The sequence below is a fragment of the Lepus europaeus genome, chromosome 20 (genome assembly GCF_033115175.1).
Source record: "Lepus europaeus isolate LE1 chromosome 20, mLepTim1.pri, whole genome shotgun sequence".
Lineage (NCBI taxonomy): Eukaryota > Metazoa > Chordata > Mammalia > Lagomorpha > Leporidae > Lepus > Lepus europaeus.
This window is the reverse complement of record NC_084846.1, coordinates 59,097,517-59,123,259: the sequence shown is the minus strand read 5'-3', so window position 1 is coordinate 59,123,259 and position 25,743 is coordinate 59,097,517. Positions and strand designations below refer to the sequence as shown.

Here is a 25,743-nt window from a genome sequence, read left to right as displayed (position 1 = left end):
GATGCCACCCATAGCAGGAGACTCAAGGATTTCCTGCCTACTCTTTTATAACCTAAGCCTAGACTTCAAGTTTTTCTATGTTTCCTCTCCTCTAAAACTGGGCTCTGTTTTACTTTTTGATTTTCAGTAATTCTGCTTTAAAACTTCTAACAAACTGTGTTTCCCAGCCATGTGAAACTCCTCAGGCGGCTGGCAATCGTGTTGTAGGAAAGCAGTCAGGGTGGGCGTTTCCTTCGGAAGGACGTTCTTTTAGGTTGGGCACAGTCTCTGCTTCCTCCTTTCCCTCCCTCACCCATTGGTCTGCTGGAGGTGGTTGCCAGCAGCTTACCAATGTTGCCTCCTCCTCTGCCTACTTCTCTGCCTTCTGTTTCTTATATTGCCTTTTAAGAGAGATTTAAAGTCATCAGAGAGTCCTTGGGATACTCTTTGTGTAAGGTCACAGCCAATGTATAATATTCCATTTCTTGCAGCTGTACTTGTCATTTTGAGTTTCTCAAATGATCTCAAATAATAGAAAACAAGGAAAACCAGTTGCGATCAGAAATATTTGGAGGAGTTGAGTTTAGAATGGTTGGTATGGGGAAAGGTTGGAGTAGGGTGTACATTTTAAATATATCTCTAGACTCTAAGCAAGTAAAGGATAAAAACATAACATGTCCATCTCATTGTCACCTTGTTTTGTGGTAAAGGGTTTCCTGGTTGCCTGACTGAGTTGTGTGATGACAGGAATAACAGTAGCAACAGCTGGCATTCATTTAGTCCTTGATACACACTGAAGCCTGAGCTTATGTTGCATATCTACACGATTTTGCCTGGTCCTCGTAGCACAGCTGTCAGGTAGTGCTGCAGATACACTTAGCTTACAGGAGACGCTCACACCTCAGAGTGAATCTAAGTCACTTCCTGCAGTTACATAGCTAGGAAGTGATCTAATTCAGGTCCTCCATTCAGGTACTCCTAAGTCCTTGCTCTTGATTGCTAAGCATCCTGTGGTGTGTCGTTATCTTCCCCTTCCTCCCGCAAACAAACAACAAATTGTTGGCATGAAAAGTGCCCTAAAGACAAACCATTTGGAAGTCTTGTACCAGGAGGTGTGTGTTTTTTTTTTTTTTTTTGTTTTTTGTTTTTTGTTTTATGGTGGGGAGGGGAGAAGAGAAATTAGGAAATAAAAAGAGAAAACTCCCAGCTCGCATCCACTGGCTCATTCTCCCAATGCCTACAATGGCTGGGACTGGGCTAGGCTGATACAAGGATCTGGAAACCCAATCCTGGGTGGCAGGAACCCAATTAGTTGAACAGTCACCACTCCCTCCCAGGGTCTGCTGGAAAGGGGAGCCAGAGTGAGTATGGAACCTTGGCTAGGAACCTTCGGGACAGGGGTATTATAGCAGCTTCTTAACCACTATGCTAGACACCCATCATCGCCCCGGAACTTTTTTAAAATCAAGAAGGAAGAAATCAAGTGATGGGGAGATATTCAGAGTAAGAATAATATTCTTACATATTTCTATTTGTAGGTAGTAATTTGATTTTCAAAGAGACATTGAGTTATAGAGTTATTTAAATAAGGACTTATAGGTGCTGTTGTGTTTTTATTTATACATAGACAAAGGTAAACATATTTGTTTTCTTGCATGCAGAATACTTTCATGCCAGATTATTATCAAAACTGTTGTTATAAAAACATACTAATCAGAACTTCTAAAAATTCACATCTTCATGTTCATTGCAATTAAGATGGTTTTATGCTGATTTACCAACTCATTTGTTCAACAGCTATCTATTGAATGATTACTCTCAGCCAAACACCATGTCAAGTGTTGGGGATTGGTCTAAGAACAAAGACACAATCCCTACTTTGTTGACATTATCAGCTAGTAAATGAGACAGTCCAGAAAACAAGCAATTATAAGAAGGAGGAATGAATGGAGGGTGCTGTGCCAACACTGGGACTGAACCTGGAGACCATGTGTGGCTTCTTGGAGGAGGAGACCTTGCAGACATCCTGGGTGATAATCAGCTGTGATCTGTCATGACTGGCCAGGTTGTGATTGGGTGATTGGCTATAAAATCATCATCAGGAATGATTGTTATGAAAATACCAATGTCTGGACTTTCTCAGGATTTTGATGCTTCAGTTTGGGGGCAGACCAGGCATGAACAGTTTTTAAAAGTCTGTGTGGTTATTCTGTGATGTTGTGTTTGGGAATCACTCACGTTCTCAGACATTGCTCTCAAAATGGTGCCGGCTCACAAGGATACTTCTGATGTTATTGCAGAGAAGTGTTTATTGAGGAAGGAAGATTTGAGATAAAAAATAATTCAAAATGAACAAGCACACATTTAAAAATATGGAAGCAAATCTTTTTTATATTAAGATTAAATAATTTACTAAGATAAGACTAGTAACTCCAGAGAACTGAAGAAGGTTTCCAGATGATACTTAATGGGAGACGGGTGTTATGGTGCAGTGGGTTAATCTGGGAATGCCCATATCTCCTATCAAGATGCCTGGGGTTGGTTCCAACTTCTGTTTCCAATCCAGCTGTCTGCTAATTCATCCAGCAGGTGATGGGTGATAACCCAAATACTTGGGTTCCTGCCTCCCATGTAGGAGACTGCATGAAGTTCCTGTCTTGTGGCTTCAGCCTGGCCCAGCCTCAACCTTGCAAGTGTTTGAGGATAGATGATCTTTCTCTCTGCATCTGTCTCTCACTCTGCCTCTCAGATAAATAAATCTCAAGAGAAAATACAAAGTATACAAAATAGTTCCCATGAACCTAATACTCAGAGTCCTACATAGAAATATTAGTACTAATATAAGGATATAATAGAACATTTTATTATGAACAGATACATAGTTAACCAAACCTCAGAGATTACGATGGTAAATACCTGAAGAGTTTTCATGGGTTGTGACTAGAAGATAGCAAATGAGTGACATTTGGAGGGGAGCTTTATAGATGAGAATGATTTGGTACATGGTTGTGAATGATCAGTGAATACAGGATGCAAATTGGTACCATACATTGTTCGATTTTCTTGACATATCCCTATGAAGAGGAAGAAAAGAGGACAGTTTTCCCATTTAAGTAGAAAAAAATTGTAATCCAAGTGGTGACATTTAAATTAATGTTTACCTGGAACCACAAGGATGGTTTTCTGTGCACTATCTAGAGGACTAAATTAGATAATAGTGTATTAAACTTCAAAGTGTTTGTGAAAAGTCCCTTTGTATTTCATTCAATTTGATTTTATTGTTGAGTAAATAAAGTAGCTCAACAAGCTAATCATCAACAAGGATGAGATTGAAGGCTCTGGGATGCCTCCATCAGTTTCCTTTCCATGCTCTGTTGCCCTTTATATTTCACGATTTTATTTTTTTTTTAACTTTGAATCAGCTAGTTTAGTTTTCTTCTGCTTTATTTTCATATGGCAATTTATGTTTTGAAGGTCAAGTCACCTGGTTTGGCTATGAAAGTCCTCGGAGCTTCTGGGATTATATCAGAGTGGCTTGCCGCAAAGTTTCACAGAACTGCATCTGCAGCATTGAAAATATGGAAAACGTCAGTTCCTCCAGAGCTAAGGTAAGGCATAATAATATGCATGTCTAATCTCATCCTGAGTGGTTTTGACTCAGCTAGAATAGACTTGAGCTCTTTGTATATAAGATGTTTGTCTTCTTTATCGGGATTATGTACCTAACCAAGTTTCACATCTTTCAGAGGCTTGTTTCCATTGCATGTAAGTATTTCAGAATGCTCCCAAGTCTTCAATGTTGGTGTTTCGATTAGCAGGGAGGTATGAAAATACTCACTGTGAGTTTCCTTTTGACAAAGGCCAATAAAATGTTTCCTTTACTATGTTGTATCTACCTTTTTTGAGTTATCTAAGTAACTGGCTCTCAAACAGTGTTTGGCAGAACCCTGGGAGTGTTCAAGATTTTTCTTAAAGGGGTCTGTAATGTTAGAACTATTTTCATATGATACAAATACCTTGTTGGCCTTTCCACTGTGTTGATATTTGTGCTTCTGATTCAGCAACATGGTGGGTAAAACTACTGTTGACTTAGCACCAATGAAGGTGTTCCCATCAAACTATAAAAGCCAGTTTCACTTAATAATGTCCTTATTGGTGCAGTTAACATTAATTTAATAAAATTTCCACTTCTAAGTACGTGTGTTTTAAATATCTTGAGTGGCAAAGTGGAAAGGGTGCAGATAGCATTTCTGCAGTACACTGAAATATGGTGGTTGCCTCAAGAAAGACCCTATGCAGTTGTGTGAATTGTGAGCTGTTAGATACTTTTTATTTAATAGATTTTATTGAAAAGAAAAGCAAACTAATTTTTTAGGTGTAGGCAACTGGAATAAAAATAAAGTGAAAAGAGTGATCTCGTTACCTCAAAAAGACATCCGATAATATTTGTTGCCAGTGGTAAAATTAGGCCTTAAATAAAAATTAGAATTTTGCAAGACTTATATTCACCACTTTATGCTTGATAGTTTGTGATACATAAAGGCTTTTCTGATATCACTGATGTTGATATTAACATATATTTTTAAATGTTTAATGAAATGTTTTGAGATTTGGTAAAGCTACATAACTCATATTTTCCAAATGACCAATTCATAGATTTAAAAAATTCTACTTGAGTGAAAGATAATTCAAAATGTAAGATAAACCAATGGATTTAATGTAATACATTTTTTTTTTTTTTGACAGGCAGAGTTAGACAGTGAGAGAGAGAGAGACAGAGAGAAAGGTCTTCCTTTTTCTGTTGGTTCACTCCCCAAGTGGCCGCTATGGCCTGTGCGTTGCAGCTGGCACGCTGTGCCGATCTGAAGCCAGGAGCCAGGTGCTTCTTCCTGGTCTCCCATGCAGGTGCAGGGCCCAAGGACTTGGGCCATCCTCCACTGCCTTCCCGGGCCACAGCAGAGAGCAGGACTGGAAGAGGAGCAACCAGGACAGAATCCGGTGCCCCAACCGGGACTAGAACCCGGGGTGCCGGTGCCGCAAGCGGAGGATTAGCCAAGTGAGCTGCGGCGCTGGCCTAATGTAATGCATATTAAAAGTCACTATATGGTTACAGATTCCACCTTGCAACTATTGAGAAATGATCACTTCCTGAGCTTTGATGTAGAATCAGAGAACATCCACAGTCATCTGAAAAGGCATAGGAGACTCCCTTTTCCAATTGTGTGTCTGTTTGAAGATAGATTTTCTTCATGTATGTTAAGCAGAACAACACATTATAACATGAAATGCAGAAGCAGATAGCTTGTTCTCTTATTTTGCATACATGAAAAGGGATTTGATGGGGCAAATGCTGTGGCATGACAGGTAAAGCTGCCACCTACAGTGCCAGCATTGCATATGGGCACCAATTTGAGTCCCAGCTACCTCACTTCCAGGATCCATCTCTCTGGCCATGGCCTGGGAAAGCAGTAGAAGATGGCCCAAGTCCTTGGGCCCCTGCACCCACATGGGAGACCCGGAAGGAATTCCTGGCTCCTGGCTCCTGGTTTCAGATCAGCCAAGCTCCAACTGTTGCAGCCATTTGGGGAGTGAACCAGTGAATGGGAGACCTCTCTCTCTCTGTGCCTCTGCCTCTCTCTAGCTCTTTCAAATAAATAAATAAAATATTTAAAAAAGAAAAGGAGTTAGGAAAAATGTAAAAAGAATCATTTTTCTTACTAATGTTTTTGTTTAGGAAATATTATTTTTCAAAATATGTAAACTATTAACATTCTAGTAAACATTCTAGGTAAGTGTTCTAGGTAAAATTCTAGGTAAATGTTCTAGGTAAACATTCATGGGTTTGTAACTTGTGAATATCTAAGATTAAAAAGGTTTCCAGTTTTGATTTGAAATACAATATATATCAGTAGATCAAATGTACATAAGAGCTCTTTGGATCCTCAGTAATTTTTAAGATTGGAAGAAATCTGAGCTGCTGATCTAAGCTTTTTAACTTTAGGAATTTAACTTATTTTTATTGGATTGTTGTAGAAGGTATTTTTTTTTTTTTTTACTATTTTTGACCCTTAACACAGAATAAAATATTAACTGGAAAATAAAGATTGAAAATGGTTTTAAGATCAAGACATGGTTCAGTTCATTAATACACAATTATAAAATTAAAAATCACATGGCTATTAGTAACCAAAAGTATAACAATCATCTTTCAAAGGTATAACTTTCAAATTTTTTATACCTGCTTTTTTTTATTTATGAGTTTTTTCTTTCACAAAATTAATTTTGCAAAATTGACAAAGGTGTGTCCAAATTAAATAAAATACTATATATACAGGGACTAAATATATGTTTTAAAAAATGAGATTTATAAATTTAAGTTTAAATTAAAATTTTTTTTTTTTTTTTGACAGGCAGAGTGGATAGTGAAAGAGAGAGACAGAGAGAAAGGTCTTCCTTTGCCATTGGTTCACCCTCCAATGGCTGCCGCGGCCTGCGCATCTCACTGATCCGAAGCCAGGAGTCAGGTGCTTCTCCTGGTCTCCCATGCGCGTGCAGGGCCCAAGGACTTGGGCCATCCTCCACTGCCTTCCCGGGCCACAGCAGAGAGCTGGCCTGGAAGAGGGGCAACCGGGATAGAATCCGGCGCCCCAACCGGGACTAGAACCTGGTGTGCCAGCGCTGCAAGGTGGAGGATTAGCCTGTTAAGCCACGGCGCCGGCCTAAATTTAAGTTTAGTCATATAATTAGAAACATCATCGAAACATGTTTTAATCCTTAGTTTGGAATTTAATTTGTGGCATGATTGAAAGCCATAATTTTTGTTACCTTTTCATGATTGTAGCTGTTGATATCACTGTCCTGTTTTTTTTTTTTTTTTTTTTTCTCTTTCAAGATTTATTTATTTGACCTGAGCAGAGTGTCAGAGAGAGCCATGGAGAGATCTTCCATTCACTGGTATACTCCCCAGGTGGTGGTAATGAATCCGGGAGCCAGGAATTCCACTGGGGTCCCTCATAGATGGTAGGGGCCCAAGCAATTGGGTCGTCTTCCACTGCCTTCCCAGATTCCCAGCTGCACCACAGTGCCTCCCCCTGTGGAGTTCACTTTCCAAAGCTGTTGCTTCCTGCTTCACTTCCTCCAGGTAGTGTTCAGTCAAGAGGCTAAGTAATGGTTCACCTCCTGCTCTAATGGCTTTCAACTTTGTCAGGTTGAATCAATTTTTCTCTTTGTTTCACATGTACTTTTTAAAATTTGTGTTTAAGAGACATAGAGAGCGAGCGAGCTGACAAGTGAGTACATGCACACTCAATTCCGCGAGCGAGCTGACAAGTGAGTACATGCACACTCAGTTCCACTAGTTCACTCCTCAAATGCCTATGGTGGGCCCCAGGCCAAGTGCTAAGCTGAGAGCTGGGAATACAATGTGTGTCTCCTGTGTGGGTGGCAGGAACCCAACTGCTTGAGTCATCACAGCTTCCTCCCAGGGTCTGCATTATTAGAAAACTGGAATTGGGAGTTGGAGCTCAGCTTCAGGCCCAGAAACTGGATGCGGGATAGAGGCATCTTAATTAATTGCTATTGCTATGCTGAATGCCTGCCCCTGCCTGATATATTTTTTAGCCAAAAAATTTGTTCTTTTTTAAGTCAAGTACTGTTAGATTTTCTTTTTTTTAATTGAATTTTTCCTTCACATGTTTAAATTATTTTTTTAATTGTTGATTAGAAAATTTTGGTCACAACTATTGTCTTTGTAGTTCCTTGACCTCCATTTTCTCTATAGAATGTGTTCATTTATTTACTTTCTAGTTTTTTGACCTCAGATTTTTTTTTTTTTTTTTGACAGGCAGAGTGGACAGTGAGAGAGAGACAGAGAAAGGTCTTCCTTTTGCCGTTGGTTCACCCTCCAATGGCCGCTGCGGTAGGCGCGCTGCGGCCGGCGTACCGCGCTGATCCGATGGCAGGAGCCAGGTGCTTCTCCTGGTCTCCCATGGGGTGCAGGGCCCAAGCACTTGGGCCAACCTCCACTGTACTCCCAGGCCACAGCAGAGAGCTGGCCTGGAAGAGGGGCAACCGGGACAGGATCGGTGCCCCACCGGGACTAGAACCCGGTGTGCCGGCGCCGCAAGGCGGAGGATTAGCCTAGTGAGCCGCGGCGCCGGCCTTTGACCTCAGATTTTTAAAATTTGTGACTTGAATTCCCCTTTACATCTAAGTTGAGTATGTATGTATTTCCTTTTCTTGTTTTCCTCGTGGTTTAAGAATAACATCTTGGGTTCTTTAGGTTAAAATTGAAAGACCAGCTGTAGTTTGAATTAATCAAATCTAGAAAAATAAAGATATCTTAGATAGCAATAAGCTTTCTTTTCTTATTTTCAAATTAAGAGTAGGAGGCAAGAACATGACAAACATTTCCTAAGTCCCTTCAATAGAGGAGAGCATATATTTGTATAGCTAACATATTCCAAAATACACAAGGTATTTGAGAAGTTAACAAACATTTGAAGTGTAGTATTTGGACCAGAGTAGACCAAAGAAACCCAACCCAGGGCTGGTCCAGGCTGGACAAGTTCTCCTAATGAGAATCTTGAGTCTAGTCCTTGCACAGCAAGATGTTGCCCAGTGGAGAGCTAATGTTTATTTTGTAAAGAACTGCTGTTGAGTGTCAGAACACCACCGAACACGCGTGTTCCAAATCCAACATTTCTATTTTTGTTTCTGCTGAGGCCTCGAACAGACTGCAGTGAGTGTGGAGAGACCTTGACTTGCCTGGTTATGCTGGGAGAAGCCTGGTGGCAAAGACCAGCTCTGCCTTTATTCATGAGCAAGTACTTAATGCGCTCAGTAACTCACACTTGCCTGGTGTTAGGGTTGAAGGAGTAAACAGATGTGTCAGGTGGCAGGTTTATTTAATCCTGAACAACTGCCAGTTTCCGTGGCACTGTCATCAGATCTTGACATACCTGAAAATGTAGAACTGAAGTGCCATACTCACCTGACAAACAGCATACAGCTTGGTACAGTTCGGCCCAAATTGATTTATTTTGTAATTATATAAAGAACAGATTCACTGTGAGTACAGTTTTAGGGCTCTTGGAGATGGCTGTTTTAGGAATGGAAGACATAGCTAGCTGCACAATGGGACAAAAGCTAATTTTGTATTGAAATAATCTTTGAGTAGATGGTACCATGTAGGTTTATTTCGTAGAAACCTGGCACTGTGGAAGACCTGACACTTTGCAGGTAAGATCTATGAAATGCAGACAGCTCTCTTCTTGGCTTGGTCTGTGATTAGCTGAGCTTATGCTCTAAGACCTAAATAGCCAAACAGTGGAATAGAATATTTGAATCAGAGATCATGTTTTTTTTATCTTTCTAACTCAAGGACATTTGCAGCTATTCTCTCCACCATCTGCAGGGGTTCTGGGACAATGGATTTCCTTTCATAAACTTCCTTGAGTTTCACGCTGGAGTTGGCACTCAAAAAAATTATTTCATCTTAACCAACACTGAATAATTTGACTCCATTCTGAGCTCACCAATCTTCCCCAGCTGCTCTTGGGCTGATTACATATGACCATATTCTGTGACCTCTGGCACAAACCACCCCTAATGGAATCCTTAGATGTTTTTACCCACATTGAAGATACTTCCATTGTTTGTTTATTTTTGATTTCTGCTAGTTTCAAGTTTAAGAAGTATGTTCTTTCTCTTCTCTTTCCATTTTCTTGACCTCAGAGTGTGAGCCCTACATTGTTCTTGAGTTCTTTGTACCTTCATGTGTATATTATATGGATTTTGTCCCCTTATTTTTCCTTCAAAGCAGTCCTTGGTTTTAGCTCAGTTTGGCTTTTCTTGTAGCTACTCACTCTATACATTCATGTTATTATTGGATTTAATATATTAGGCCAATTTCTGAACGTACTAGTCCCATCAACTATCTATATATGCATGCAACCCTCCATCTAACCAGTGTTTATTGGGCATCTGTACCATGTAAGAACTGTGGATGTAGTCCTTAAATCCTTCTTAAGACTTATCTCCCCAGGCCTTCCTAGTCTTTCTTTGTCTTGTCTTCTTGCTTCCTTTCCCTCTGTTTAGCAGCTGACTCCCCCCCCCCCCCCCCGATGGTCCCAAACCTGGAAGAATGTCAAAAACAGTTGGGGATCTTTAAAAAAATGCAGTTTCCTAGGCAGAACCTAGAGATACTCTGCTTATGCCTATTTGTTTTACATGCCATCCATTTCAAACTCTAGCTTTGGATGAGTTTTCTTAAAACACTGTTTTCATTATCACATGCTTTTGCTCTTCCTGTCCCTGGTGGTTCTAGTGTTTAGTAGCTAGGGTCAATTTATTCATGTCCTTCAGTTTTATCCATTTATTTAACAAGTATATATTCAGTGCCTGCTGTATGTCAGAAACTGTAGTAAACCCTGGGGATAGTGGCAGTGGGAAAAAGATGTCAAAGAGAAAGCCAGGAGCCAGGTGCTTCTTCCTGGTCTCTCATGCAGATGCAGGAGCCCAAGCACTTGGGCCATCCTCCTCTGCCCTCTGGGCCACAGTAGAGAGCTGGAGTGGAAGAGGAGCAACTGGGACTAGAACCGGCGCCCATATAGGGTGCCGGCACCACAGGTGGAGGATTAGCCAAGTGAGCCACGGTGCCGTTCCCCAAAAACTTGAGATCCATACATTTTCTTGAACTTTTTGAAGACTTTTCATTTGCATGGATTTCATAATTTTTGCACCAAAAATTGTTACTTTTTAATTATATTTTCAGCAAACTTTTGAATCCCCTTTTGTCTCTCTCTCTCTCTGTATGTGTGTGTGAGAGAGAGAGAGACAGAGAGGTGTTAGAGGGCACTTATCTTTTTTTTTTTAATTTTTATTTTATTTTTTGACAGGCAGAGTGGACAGTGAGAGATAGAGACAGAGAGAAAGGTCTTCCTTTTTGCCGTTGGTTTACCCTCCAATGGCCGCTGCGGCCGGCGCATCTCGCTGATCCGAAGCCAGGAGTCAGGTGCTTCTCCTGGTCTCCCATGTGGGTGCAGGGCCCAAGGACTTGGGCCATCCTCCACTGCCTTCCCGGGCCACAGCAGAGAGCTGGCCTGGAAGAGGGGCAACCAGGATAGAATCCGGCGCCCCAACCGGGACTAGAACCTGATGTGCCAGCGCCGCAAGGCGGAGGATTAGCCTGTTAAGCCACAGCGCCAGCCAGCACTTATCTCTTAGTTACAGTGGTTAGGGGAAGCTCTGTGATTATGTAACAATTGCACCAGGACTTAAATGAGCTGTGCAAATATTGAATAAACGAAGTGTAGAGTAGAAGATATGGTCATGATTAAGAGGTTAGATATTCTCAGTGCAAGGGAGGCACACTTGTGGATTTCTTTGTTGAAAGAAGTAGAGTGCTGTAATCTGCTTTACATACTTAGATCAACTCCGTGTTGTATGGGGAATTACAGAAGGGAGAAATGGAAGCAGAGATTTCTGGCTAGTAGGTTATCATTGGAGTCTCAGAAAACATGATCCTGGAGGTAAGGATAGAATCCGATTCTGCTTCTAGCGCTAACAGAGGACTTCTAGTGCTTATATTAGAGGACTCTTCTGAGGACAACTACAAAGGTTGAATAAAATAAACAAAGCAGGGGCAGGTGTTTAGCATGGTGCTTAAGATGCTGATTAAGATGCTGGCGCCGTGGCTTAACAGGCTAATCCTCCGCCTTGCGGCCCTGGCACACCAGGTTCTAGTCCCGGTTGGGGTGCCGGACTCTATCCCGGTTGCCCCTCTTCCAGGCCAGCTCTCTGCTATGGCCCGGGAAGGCAGAGGAGGATGGCCCAAGTCCTTGGGCCCTGCACGCGCATGGGAGACCAGGAGAAGTACCTGACTCCTGGCTTCGGATCAGCGAGATGCGCCGGCCGCAGCAGCCATTGGAGGGTGAACCAATGGCAAAAAGGAAGACCTTTCTCTCTGTCTTCTCTCTCTCTCACTATCCACTCTGCCTGTCAAAAAAAAAAAAAAAAAAAAAAAAAAAAAAAAAAAAAAAGAATGATATATTAAGAAGCCCACATCCCATACCAGAGTGAGTTCAATACCCAGGTCCAGTTCCTGACCTGACTCCGGATTCTTGCTACCACAGACCCTGAAAGGCAGGTCAGTGGCTGAAGTGTTTGGGTTCTGCCACCCACAGGGGAGACTCTAGCTCCTGGCTTCAGCCCCACCAAGGCCTGACCATTGAAGGCATTTGGAGTGTGAACCAGCAAATGAGGAAGTGCTTGCTCCTACCCTCTCTGTGCCTCTCAAATAAACTAATTTATTTTAAAAATACACGAAGCAACACATTTAAGACATAAGATAATAAGAAAAGCATAAGAACTCGGGTGGAGAGGAGAAACTGAGCTGAGTCTATGCCAACAGAGCAGAACAAATCTCCTCTCTGATTGAAAAAAAAAGTTGACCATGCCCAACCTGGGTGTCACCTTAATACTCACTTTCCCCTGGAGCACCAAACAGAGCTTCTTGGCCACACCTACTGTGCACCTCTAGGATTCCCTGAAAGCAGACATTCCACTGATCCACACAGACATAGTCCAAAGATAAAAACCATCACAGCAAAACAAACAACAAAGAAGAAACCAAGGAGTAGTTTCATAAATGCCAAATAACAAATGTACCAGCTCAAGAACAGGAATAAGGAACACAGCTTGATGCCCCAAAAAGAATGCAACACTTACCAAAAAATTGATCATAGGATTACTTAGAACTAATCAGAAACAAATGCATGAACTAATGGAATCCATACATGACATGAAAGAAAATTTCTGCCACGAAATTGAGATCTTAAAGAGAAAGCACAATGAAATCTTGGAAATGAAGAATCAATAGAAAGACTAAAAAGTGCAGTGGAAAGCCTTAACAACAGGATTGGTGAAGCAAAAGAAAGAATATCTGACTTAGAAGAAAAATTGCAGAAAATTATACAGACAAAAAGCAACAAGAATAAATTAGAAAACTGAAAAACACTGTTGGGAATTTACAGGATACTATCAGCATACAGGTCCTAAGAGTTCCTGAAGGCATGGAAAGAGAAAAGATTAGAAGGCCTTTTTAGTGAAATAATAACAGAAAATTTTCTTAATTTGGAAAAAGAAAGGGGCATCCAAGTACAGGAAGCACATAGAACTTCTAATAGACATGACCAGAAAAGATCTTCACCACGACACAGTTTAATCAGACTCTCCACAGTAGAACATAAAGAAAAGATTCTAAAATGTGCGTGAGAGAAATGCCAGATTACTTTTGGAGGATCTCCAATTAGACTTACAGTGGACTTCTTATCAGAAACTCTACAGGCTAGGAGAGAATGGCGAGATGTGTTTCAAGTCTTAAGAGAAAAAAAAAAAAAACTGTCAACTCCGAACATTGTGCCCTGCAAAGCTCTCATTTATAAATGAAGGTGAAATAACGGCCTTTTGTAACATACAAAAATTGAGAGAATTTGTCACCATTTGTCCAGCCTTACAAAAGATGCTTAAAGATGTGTTACACACGGAAACATAGAAACATTATCATCACTATGAAAGAAGGTGAAGGCAGAAAATCTCCCAGTAAAAGTACAAAAGAGGACAGGTAGAATGTGTGTGTGTTAGGGTTGTCAGTTCACTTTGGTAATGGAGGATGCGTTTCCTCTCTTTTAATTGTGACAGTTTTTTTTGTTTGTTTGTTTCCACATGTGATAAAATAAGGATAATATTGTAAGCTTACTCATAGAATTCTTGGAAGCATCTCTTGTCAAGGCCTAGCATATTTTTAAAAAGCATTGACTACTTTGACTGTTGTTGTTTTTGCTGCAAGGATCTTCGGTGGTCCACCATTATCAAATGATGGAAAGTATAAATGCCTTAACTCAATTTCAGCTTTCCCACTTGTTGGCCCCAATATCCTGTATAAGTCTGTTTGTCTTTTGTTTTACTGAAAGTTCTGTGTTGAAAGAAAGCAAACCATTAAAATTAGCACAGTTTATTATCACAATATAACAGAAAAGTCTATACACATCCAAGGACAGGAAACTACGAGTAAGTGCAGCCTGGTGTAGAACAGATTGAAATTAATAAATCAGGAAGCAAGACTGTCTCCGATTTCTTATCTAACAGTACCACAGTCTCCTGTGCCTGATTTTCTCTAGAGAACAACCTTCCTTGCTTCTGTATTGGTCAAACTGTAGTCTTTTGATTGAGGATGCCTCTATCAGTTTTTGTGTCTTTTAAGTGAAATTTCAAGGGAGAGTCTTGAAGCTGCCAGTCTGCAAGTGGCTTGCCTCTCCCTTTCTTGGTTCCAGTTAGACCCAGACAACTGTAGGTTCTTGAGGCTCACTCACAAGGAACAGTGGACTGAGCACAGGGTGAGCTTGAAGGGGTTGGTGAGTTTGTTGGCAAATTACATGCTAAGGACACCCATATCATTCACGTTCCTCCAGCAGCAGCCTCTAGCATAATAAGTTCACCTACTGCCTAGGTTGATACCTTTTTGAGAGTTCTTGTGTAAAAGTTTGGGGAATTTGCTGGACTAATGGACATTCCTAGAGTATACTTTAGTTTCTCTTTCTGGTAGCATACTGCTTAGTGTCACCTTTATTCACAACTGCATTGCACTGTTTTTAACTGTCTACTTATTAAATCTTCATGAATTTTTCTGGATATTATGTAAAAGTTGAATGAAAAGGTAATTAAGTTATAAAATTCTCACAAATGTGCTTTCTTATATTCTTTTAAGTACAGTGCATAAGAAGTGCTTTGAAGTATTAAAAGATACTAGTTAATTCTAATTATTGAGTAGTATTACCCCCTCCTCAGTAAAATTGGAGTATTCAAATTTAATGAGAACTTTGAGTGATTCTGTGCTAGACTGTGGTGATTTCTGGGGCTTTTGTTGTTTCTTTTTCCCTCTAATTTAAATATTTGGCAATAGTTTTTAGGATTCTCTGGGGGCACCAGATTTAGTAGCTCGTGATTTTGAATGCATGATAAATCATGAAATTTGGAGTTCATTATTGTGTGAAACCTGCCTATGGAAAGATAGGATGGGGAATTCTCTTCAACAAGGGGTGTTAGGGTGATTGTTTTTATGAATAAGAGAAGACTCTGTTCCTTGTGTTTTGTAAGGGGACTCACTCAATCTGCATATGGATTTTGGGTATTACAGTAGAGAGTTTATCTTGGGATTTTATTGCTTAATTCTAAAGAATTCCCTAACTCAGGTATTTCAGTATTGATGTGATGTCCCTTCAGAAGATACAAAGTCTGTCTTAGAGTGCTGTACTTTATATCTTCCAAGAAACAGCATATACTCTAGATAACAAAAATTTACCTATTTTGTTTACTTAAATATTTCTCTTAGTTTTTATCAAATACATAGTTTGAATGAGTTCTTTACACAGGAAAATGCTCATATTGTTGATGGCACAGTGAAGAAAAATACTTTAAAACTTTTTTTTTTATATATTTGATTCTTTCTTCTTCCTTCCAGGGTAGAGCCTGGATCAGAGTGGCACTCATGGAGAAGCATTTATCCGAGTATATCTCCACAGCTCTGCGGGACTTCAAAACAACCAGGTTTCAGAGTTTTCTAATATTTATTTGAAAGAATCACTGAAATATTTAGAAATAAAAATATAATGAAGAATCATTTAGTTCCTAAAGTCCTTGAGTATTTTATTTCTCCCCTTTCTTACTGATCAGATAAACCCAGGATCTTCTCAGGAAAACCCACTTTGGCAATTAAACATATGTAAAAATATGCATATTATTCCTACAATATCCTTTTTCTGATTTCTTTCTAATTCTCAATATTTTTACTTCTGAAGCTTCATTCTCCCTGTAGAATTTTCCCTGACCGATTTGAAGAGAGATCAAACTATGAAATTCCTATAACATCTTTTCTCTTATGCCACAATGTTTACTGATTTCTTTGCTTATAGAGTATACATGGATCATTTACTTCTGTAATTCATATATGTGATACTGATTGCTCAGTTGTCTTTTCAAAGCAGTCAGTACCAGTGTTGTTTTTCTCAGAGGGATGAAATACTGTGCTATAACAAACACAGGATTTATTAATTCTTTGTGATGTTGGAAAAAAGGTTCATGTTAGGCCTATGGTCCTTCCTATTAGCTGTAGACTACTGATCTAGTTGTTGTTGAAGAAACCACTTTTCTCCATTTCTAAAGTATTTGTAAACTAAAATATTTCATAATTTCAGTACCTCAGATACGTCCTGTCCAATGCCACTAATAACATGCCACTATGTAAATAAAATTAATTAGGATTGCACAAAATTGTTTGGTTTCAGGTGATACAGTACAGTTCAGATGCTCAGTAATCACATATGATTAATGGCTAACAAATTGGAAAGCACATATATAGAATATTTTCTTCACCACAGGAACTTCTGTTGGACTGTACTATCTTAGATACTTTTAAGTGATCGTACTTACTTCTATGTGATTCTAATTGGGGAAGAAGGAAATGGTGAAAACCATAAACCAGTTTTATAGAGAAAATTAGACACAAAAAATCATTATCTGAAATCTAAACTTGTATGTATTGCTTGACATTCTAGATTTTAAGAAGATCTGGGTATTTATTATGGCACATTCTTTCAGCCAACTAACTGGTACCAATTACAGTATCTTTACTTAGATGCCACTGTCTTTGTAGGTAATGTAATAGTGAACTTTTAGTTTGAGAGAGATAAAAAATTATGATTGACTATAAATTTGATCAGCATAGAAAGACCTCTAAAAATTTGCATAAAATTAACCTGATGGATATGTATTGAGTTCTTTTCAAGCAATGTGATACTCTTGGGCTATATCTAAAGACAGTGAGATGATGATAAACTCTTAAATCTTTGAAATAAAACTTATGAGAGAATATATTTATTTATGATCACTAATAAATATGTATAATTATGAAAGATAATACTGAAAACACCAAGACTTTGAAAATAAAAATAAAGCATAATATCACAATCTAGTGGATCAAATCTAAAAATTATGAATTAATAAAACCAAACCAAGTTTACACAATATCATCTCCTGTGCAATCACAATATTGCACCAAAGTTATGATAGTCTTTTTCTAAGCTGAAATGAATACCTGAATAATCTCCCAAAGCTGTTAGTCTTGGTTTTTTTTGTTTCAGTTGGGTGGAGTAGAAATCATTCTTGAATGGATTGTTTTTAGAAGGAGTTGTTTAAACATAAAGGGAAATGCTTTTTGCCTTGTTCTTAGGGGTTAGCCATGCTTTTTTGATAAAAAGGAAATGATTCAGCTTTAAAAAAGTACATGAAGTAAAAATATTCTTGTAATACATAAAGCAGAAACATTTTATAATTATAGAATTATGTTATTAAATGAGTTGGATTGTTAATAACAGTGTTGAAATGTGAATTTACAAATGACTTTTTAATTCCCAAAAAAGAAAATAAGTAGAATTATTAAAGAGTTCTCATTTTTGAAGGTAACTAAAATATCTTATGGAAAAGCAAGGTTTTTTTTTAATATTTACACAATTATTTTTTGCTGAAATAATACCAAAGAAACTTCATAAATAGAATTAGATTGCAAAGTTCTAGCCAAACCAAACATATTTGGAAGATTTAACTCTTTTAAGGAGTAGTTTGTACCTTACCTTGAATGGATGCTTCCTGAGATGATGGGTGTAGAAGGGTAAGAAATGATCTCTAGGCCTTTAAAATCTTGAGAGTGTCAGAATCAAGTGGATTTCTTCTTGTTCTGTCTGCTTTCACAGACAAGGAGTAATGAGATCCCTTAAAATAGTGACACACATGTTTTCCCCTGTACAGGAGGAGGAGCTACATGAACTAAGGCAAGTTGGAAAGCACTAATCTGAAAATCCAACCATAAGTTTGCATGGAGGAAGGGTGGGGAATAGAAATACAACACATCTTTTAGGAGCATATGACCATAGTTTCAAAGAATTAGAAATATTAATATATTTTTTTGCTAAAGTATAGGATGTCCTGGTAAGCACTTTGGGAGAAAAAAAAAACTATAGAAAGTTTAATGGTTTAGGAATTGGCATGTTATTGGAAACAGCCAGAATCGGAAAGCTGACAGAGTGCAGATTGGAATGAGCTAAAATAAAAAGTTGCTCTGGTAGGTTACAAGGAAAGACCTACCAATAAGTAAAGTAAAAACTGAACCAGTTTGCTCAAATTTTTTTTCTTTTTAAAGATTTATTTTATTTATTTGAAGGAATTATAGAGAGAAAGCGAGAGAGAGAGGTCTTCTATCTCTTGATTCACTCCCCAAATGGCCTCAATGGCTGGAGCTTAGCCGATCTGAGGCCAGGAGCCAGGAACTTCTTCCGGTTCTCCCACATGGGTGCAGGTACCCAAGGGCCAGCCTCCTCTGCTTTCCCAGGGAAACTGGGACAGGAAGTGGAGCAGCTGAGATTTGAACCTGCATCTGTATGGGATGCAGACAATGCAGGCGGCTGCTTTACCCGCTACACCACAGTGCCTGCCCCGAGTTTTGGAGTCTTAATACTCCCCTCTATCTATGCATTTGCTCTGCTTTTTGCACTGTCAGTTACCTGCAGTCAACTGCAGCCCAAAAATATTAAGTGGAGAATTACAGAAATAAATAATTTGTAAACTTAAAATAACTTCTATTAGAGCATATTGTTATAATTATTCTTTTTGTTCATAATTGTTGTTAAACTTTTTCCATGCCTAACTTATAAATTAAATTTCATCATAGGTGTTTACATATAGGGAAGAGCATAGTATATAGAGAAGCTTCTCAACTCATGATGAACTACAGCCTAATAAATCCATGATAAGTTGAAAATGTCCTAGGTTAAAGATGCGTTTAAAATATCTAACCTCCTAACATCATAGCTTAGCCTAGATGGTCTTAAGGGTGCTCAGCACACTTACAGTAGCCACCAGCTGGGCAGAATTGTCCTAACCCCAGGGCTCTCTCTCTGTTTGTGGTAACCATGTGATGGTGTGGCCCTCTGGGAGCTGCTGCTCACCCTGCCCCTGCCCAGCATCATGAGAGTGAATTCTATTATATGTCGCTCATCTGGGAGGTCAAATTCAAAAGTGGAAGTACAGTTCCTATTGAAAGCATGTTGCTTTTGCACCATCACAAAGTTGAAAAATCGTTAAATCGAACCATCCTAAGTCAGGGACCACCTCTGTAGGGGCTGTTTGTGGTTTCAAGCTTGCAGTTGGATTATGGAAACGTATCTGCATAGGTAAGGGGATTGCATTTGTCAGAGGAGAACTTAAACCTTAAAAAGGTGCTTGTGGTCTGCTACAGACTGCAAGTGGACCGGACTTAAATGTAAAACTCTTAGAAGAAAACGTAGATGTAGATCTTTGCTTGAGTTAGGCAGTAGTTCCCTAGATTCGCTATTGATGTTAATTTCTTAAAAAAGAAAACAATAGAACAAAATAAAAAATAGATACACTGGGCAAAAATCAAAATTTACAAGGTTATGCTTCAAAAGATAACATCAGGAAATTGAAAAGAAAATTTGCAGATGGGAGAAAACTTATAAGTCATGTATCTGATAAAATTCTTGTATCTAGAATGGATGTATTCATTATGCTTGTATTTATAGATCTTTTACAATTTAATAATAAAAAGAGAACATATTTCAAGATGGCAAAGCATTGAGTATGCACGTTTCCAAAGAAGCTATACAAAAGGTTTATAAACGCTGAAATGAAGGTCATTGTCAGTAGCCATCAGGGAAGTGCACATCAAAACCACAATGAAATACTCCAGTATATCATCTAGGATGTCTGTCCTTTAAAGGTCACATAATAAACAATCTATATGGACAGAATGTGGATTAGTGATTTTGTGAGCTGAGGAGGGAACAGTAGTTAGAGGGAAATGAGATGTGACTGCTAATGGGTACAGTTTTTAGAGGGATAACAAAAATAAGCTAAAATTGATTGTGGTGATAGATCCACAACTTTATACTAGAAAGCACTGAATTGTACTTCAATGGGAATAGAATGATATGTGAACTAACTTCTTTAAATTTTTTATAAAATTTGGTGAAGATAATAAATGTAAATTTTTTTTTGCAACCGGAGGAAGAGAAGTGAATTTTACTTTCCAGGGAAAACGAAATTCTGTGTCATACTGTGTTTAAAATAGTTTTAAAAGTTTTTAAATTTAAAAGCTCTAATTACTGTTTAACTTTGTCTTTTTGTCTAGTCAATGAAAGTTTTGTTTACTAAATCCGAAAACTCTTTAGTAAATTATTTTTAAAAATTTTGAAAAGATTCGCATGGAAGCAGTAATTCTGTGTATTCCAGAAAAGAGCCATTGGCTTCCTGGGATTCTTGCCAAACATCGAGCTGATTTCTCTGGATACCTCGGCCAGTAGGCTCTGTAGTCACATTGCCTGGAGTCAAATCCTGGTTTCATTTCTAGCTGTGGAATCTTGGACAAGTTGGTTCATGTCTCTGGAGAATGATACTGCCAAGGCCATGCTAGAGGAGATAGTTCACCCCAAGTATTAACATATAAAGTGCTCAATATGTTTTCACGGGTACTAATGTTATGTGGCCTGCAAAACCCTGGCAGAGCAGCCTTTGTGGGCCAAGGTCTCAGGTTAAGCCCTTGAAAATAGATTTGCTTTTTTTTTTTTTTTTGGATGCAACTAAAAACAATTATATTTAATGAAGTAAGTAAGTACCAAAAACAAATATCTTGTTTTGTATGATCTCCAGTAACTAATAGAGAACAAAAATGTAATGAGTGTCTTTCAATCCAGATTGGGTTTATTAACTCTCAGAGATCTGTTTTTTTTTTTTTTTTTGGTTCACTTTTTTTTTTTTTTTAACTTTTATTTAATGGATATAAATTTCCAAAGTACAGCTTATGGATTACAATGGCTCTCCCCCACCCCCATAACTTCCCTCCCACCCGCAACCCTCCCCTTTCCCACTCCCTCTCCCCTTCCATTCACATCAAGAGTCATTTTCAATTCTCTTTATATACAGAAGATCAGTTTAGTATTAAGTAAAGATTTCAACAGTTTGCACCCACATAGCAACATAAAGTGAAAAATACTGTTGAAGTACTAGTTATAGCATTAAATCACAATGTACAGCACATTAAGGACAGAGATCCTACATGATATTTTTAAAAAATTGAATAATTTTCTATGCAATTTCAAATTTAAAACCAAGTTTTTTTTTTTTTTTTCATTTTCAATTATCTTTATATACAGAGGATCGATTCTGGAGAGGATGTGGGGAAAAAGGGACACTAACCCACTGTTGGTGGGAATGCAAACTGGTTAAGCCACTATGGAAGTCAGTCTGGAGATTCTTCAGAAACCTGAATATAACTCTACCATACAACCCAGCCATACCATTCCTTGGAATTTACCCAAAGGAAATTAAATTAGCAAACAAAAAAGCTGTCTGCACATTAATGTTTATTGCAGCTCAATTCACAATAGCTAAGACCTGGAACCAACCCAAATGCCCATCAACAGTAGACTGGATAAAGAAATTATGGGGCATGTACTCTATAGAATACTATACAGCAGTCAAAAAACAATGAACCCGGTCATTTGCAACAAGATGGAGGAATCTGGAAAACATTATGCTGAGTGAAATAAGCCAGTCCCAAAGGGACAAATATCATATGTTCTCCCTGATCGGCGACAACTAACTGAGCACCAAAGGGGAAACCTGTTGAAGCGAATTGGACACTATAGGAAACAGTGACTTGATCAGCTCTTGTGCTGACTGCTGATGTACAATGTAATACTTTATCTATTTTAGTATTTTTTTTGTTCTAGTACTATTGTTTGAACTCTGTAATTAACACACAGTTATTCTTAGGTGTTTAAATTTTAACTGAAAAGTGATCCCTGTTAAATATAAGAGTGGAAATAAGAGAGGGAAGAGATGTACAATTTGGGACATGCTCAATCGGACTTGCCCCAAATGGTGGAGTTAGAAATGTGCCAGGGGATTCCAGTACAATCCCATCAAGGTGGCATGTGCCAATGCCATCTCACTAGTCCAAGTGATCAACTTCAGTTCACAATTGACCACACTGATAGGTCTAAGAGTCAAAGGGATCACACAAACAAGACTAGTGTCTGCTAATACTAATTACTAACTGATAGAATCAAAAAGGGATAGAACGATCCAACATGTGAAGTGGGAAACACAGCAGACTCATAGAATGGCAGATGTCCTAAATAGCACTCTGGCCTCAGAATCAGCCCTTAAGGCATTCAGATCTGGCTGAAGAGCCCATGAGAGTATTTTAGGCATGGAAAGCCAAGACACTCTGGAAAAAAAAAAAAAAAGAAGAAGAAGACCTAAGTGAAAGATCTCTGTGAGTGAGATCCCAGTGGAAAGACCGGGTCCATCAAAGAAGGAGGTACCTTTCTCTGAAGGGAGGAGAGAACTTCCACTTTGACTATGACCCTGTCTGAATAAGATTGAAGTTGGCGAACCCTAAAGGCTTCTATAGCCTTGGCAGCTCGTGACTAGAGCCTAGGGAGATTACTGACGCCATAAACAAGAGTGTCAAATTGTTAAGTCAACAACAGGAGTCACTGTGCACTTGCTCCCCATGTAGGATCTCTGTCCTTAATGTGTTGTCCAATGTGAAGTAATGCTATAACTAGTACTGAAACAGTATTTTACACTTTGTGTTTCTGTGTGGGTGCAAACTGATGAAATCTTTACTAATTATATATTGAATCGATCTTCTGTATATAAAGATAATTGGAAATGAAAAAAAAAACCTGGTGTTAAATTGGAAATGGCATAGAAAATTAATTTTTAAAAAAATATTATGTAGGATCCCTGTCTTTAATGTCCTGTACACTGTTATTTAATGCTATAACTAGTACTCCAACAGTATTTTTTTTCACTTTGTGTTGCTATATGGGGGCAAACTGTTGAAATCTTTACTTAATATATGCTAAACTGCACTTCTGTATATAAAGAGAATTGAAAATGAATCTTGATGTGAATGGAAGGGGAGAGGGAGAGGGAAAGGGGAGGGTTGTGGGTCGGAGGGAAGTTACAATGGAAGCCATTGTAACCTATAAGCTGTACTTTGGAAATTTATATCCATTAAATAAAAGTTTAATAAATAAAAAAAAAAAAGGAAAAAAAAAGATTTAGAGAGAAGGTGAGGCAGAGAGAGAAAGAAAGAGAGGTCGTCTATGCACTGGTTCACTCCCCAGTTGGCTGCAACAACTGGAGCTGAAGCCAAGAGCCAGGAGCCAGGAGCATCCTCCAGGTCTCCCATTTGGGTGCAGGGGCCCAAGGACTTGGGCCATCTTCTACTGCTCTCCTAAGCCATAGCAGAGAGCTGGATCAGAAGTGAAGCAGCTGGGACTGGAACTGGCACCCATTTGGGATGCTGGCACTGCAGGCATCGGCTTTACCTGCTATGCCACAGCATCAGCTCTGAGAATGGATTTCTTAATGAGTCTTTCCAAGACTGAGTTCTCCTTCATTTTTCCCTCGAGGTCAGCAACGTGATTGTTTTCTTTAAACTGTTTCTTATCATCTGAAATGATGATAAGGATATGTTGTTGGATTTATTTTCCATCCATACTCCTAGACAATAAGCTCCATCTAGAAGGATCATGTCTCTCTCATTCTCCATTGCAGCTCTATGGTCCTTCATGTAGTTCTTGCCAGATTCCAGGAATTTATTATATATTTGTTTATAGGGGCCGGCGCCATGGCTCACTTGGTTAATGCTCCACCTGCGGCGCCAGCGTCCCATATGGGTGCTGGGTTCTAGTCCCAGTTGCTTCTCTTCCAGTCCAGCTCTCTGCTATGGCCTGGGAAGGCATTGGAGGATGGCCCAAGTGCTTGGGTGCATGCGCTCGCAATGGAGACCAGGAAGAAGTACCTGGCTCCTGGCTTCAGATCAGCGTAGCTCCGGCTTTAGTGGCCATTTTGGAGATGAACCAATGGAAGGAAGACCTTTCTCTCTGTCTCTCTCTCTCACTGTCTAACTCTATCTTTCAAATAAATAAAAAATAAAATAAAATAGCTAATAAATCTCATATTCCTGGGAATACCTTTGGAGATGTACTTTTTGGTCAGTTTCTCATTGTGATTCAATTTTACTTTGAATATAACATAACATTGATATATAATCTGTTTTTCATGTCCTGAGGGGAGAATTTCTTTGTATCCCCCCTTTATAAGAGAATAAGAATGTTGATATTGAAACTTCCTTATAAGCTTATTTTTTTTTTAGTTTTTTTTTTTAAGGTTATTGTTTTGCAAGGTAGAGTAACAGAGATAGAAAGGAAGAGACAGAGAGAATGGTCTTCTTCTACTGGTTCACTCCCCAAGTGGCCTGAATGGTCAGGGCTGGGGCCATCTGAAGCCATGGGCTAGGAGCTTCTTCCATGCCTCCTACGTGGGTGCAGGGGCCCAAGCACTTGAGCCATCCTCTGCTGCTTTCCCAGGCACATTAGCAGGGAGCTGGATCCAGAAGTGGATCAGCCTGGACTCAAACCAGTGCCCATATGGGATGCTGCCGTGCAGGCAGTGGCTTTACCTGCTATGCCACAGCACTGGCTCCTCCTTACAAGCTTATAAGATGAGCTTTCTCATATTTTAATACTGAAATTTAAGTGTATAAAATAACTTCCCAAGAAAGGAAAATTTGAAGCATGACATTTATATTGTTCACTTTTGATTCCACCCCGAGGTTGTTTGTTATTGAACTCCCTAAAAGACCTTAAATAATCTTAAAGAATGAACACTAATAGCATGATGGGGGTATACTTCAATTAGAGTTAGATCATGTGTGATAGAAGAAAAAGTGCATTGTAAGGACATATTTTACATACTTTTCTAATCACTAGTATTTTTCTGATCAACATACAAATTACTGGAAAGAGGATACCTAATAAAACTGGAGGCTTTTCTTCCAGAATGCAATCAGATGGTTGCTTGTAGCTTTTGTTTGCCTCTGAAATACAAAGTGTATTTGATGGTATTGTCTAAAATACAAATATTCAAAAGGAAATTTTTAAAAATACACTTTTTACCTTGGTACTTTGAATATTTATAGTGTGTTCTTAGAATTCAGTATGTGTTTTGGTTAAGTTTGTCTCATAAAAATGTTTTCTTAGGAACAAAAAATATTTTTAACAAAAGAATGGGAATCTTTTTTTTTTTTTAGTGTGTGCTGTTACTGGATTAGTCATCTCAGGCTTTACTCTTGGCTCATTAATAGTATAACCTTAGTTAAAAGAGCAAACTTCTTTTAATATTCCAGTTTTCTATGAGACAAAATGAAATGGTAGAAATTTTGTAGTTTTAAAAAGTGTTAATAATTGAAATCAAATTTTCAGCCAAACTTTCTTTTTTCAGTTTAAGGAAATAAAAAATAATTTTTCCAAATAATTCTACCTCTTTAATTCATGTGAATGAAATACTTAATTAAACAATAAAAACATTTTTCAGATCTGTTCAATTCATTGTTATTTTAAATCCTAAAACTTTATTTTTTTAGGCTTCTATTGTGTTTTATTTGATACTCCATTTTCTAATAACATGTATAATTCAAATATTTTTTTAACTTTTATTTAATGAATATAAATTTCCAATGTACAGCTTATGGATTACAATGGCTTTCCCCTCCCATAACTTCCCTCCCACCCACAACCCTCCCCTCTCCCGCTTCCTCTCCCCTTCCACTCACAT

The 25,743-nt window shown here is 38.6% G+C and overlaps 1 protein-coding gene across 3 annotated transcripts in view; it reads left to right on the top strand.

The window, feature by feature from the left end:
* RUNDC3B (RUN domain containing 3B) overlaps positions 1-25,743 on the top strand; it is a 151,910-nt gene that overhangs the window by 47,385 nt on the left and 78,782 nt on the right. For all 3 annotated transcript variants that reach the window (XM_062178193.1, XM_062178192.1, XM_062178191.1), the window contains exons 3-4: positions 3,454-3,587; positions 15,500-15,585. In XM_062178193.1, the coding sequence (XP_062034177.1) occupies positions 3,454-3,587; positions 15,500-15,585 (220 nt within the window). The remainder of the gene's footprint in view (positions 1-3,453; positions 3,588-15,499; positions 15,586-25,743) is intronic.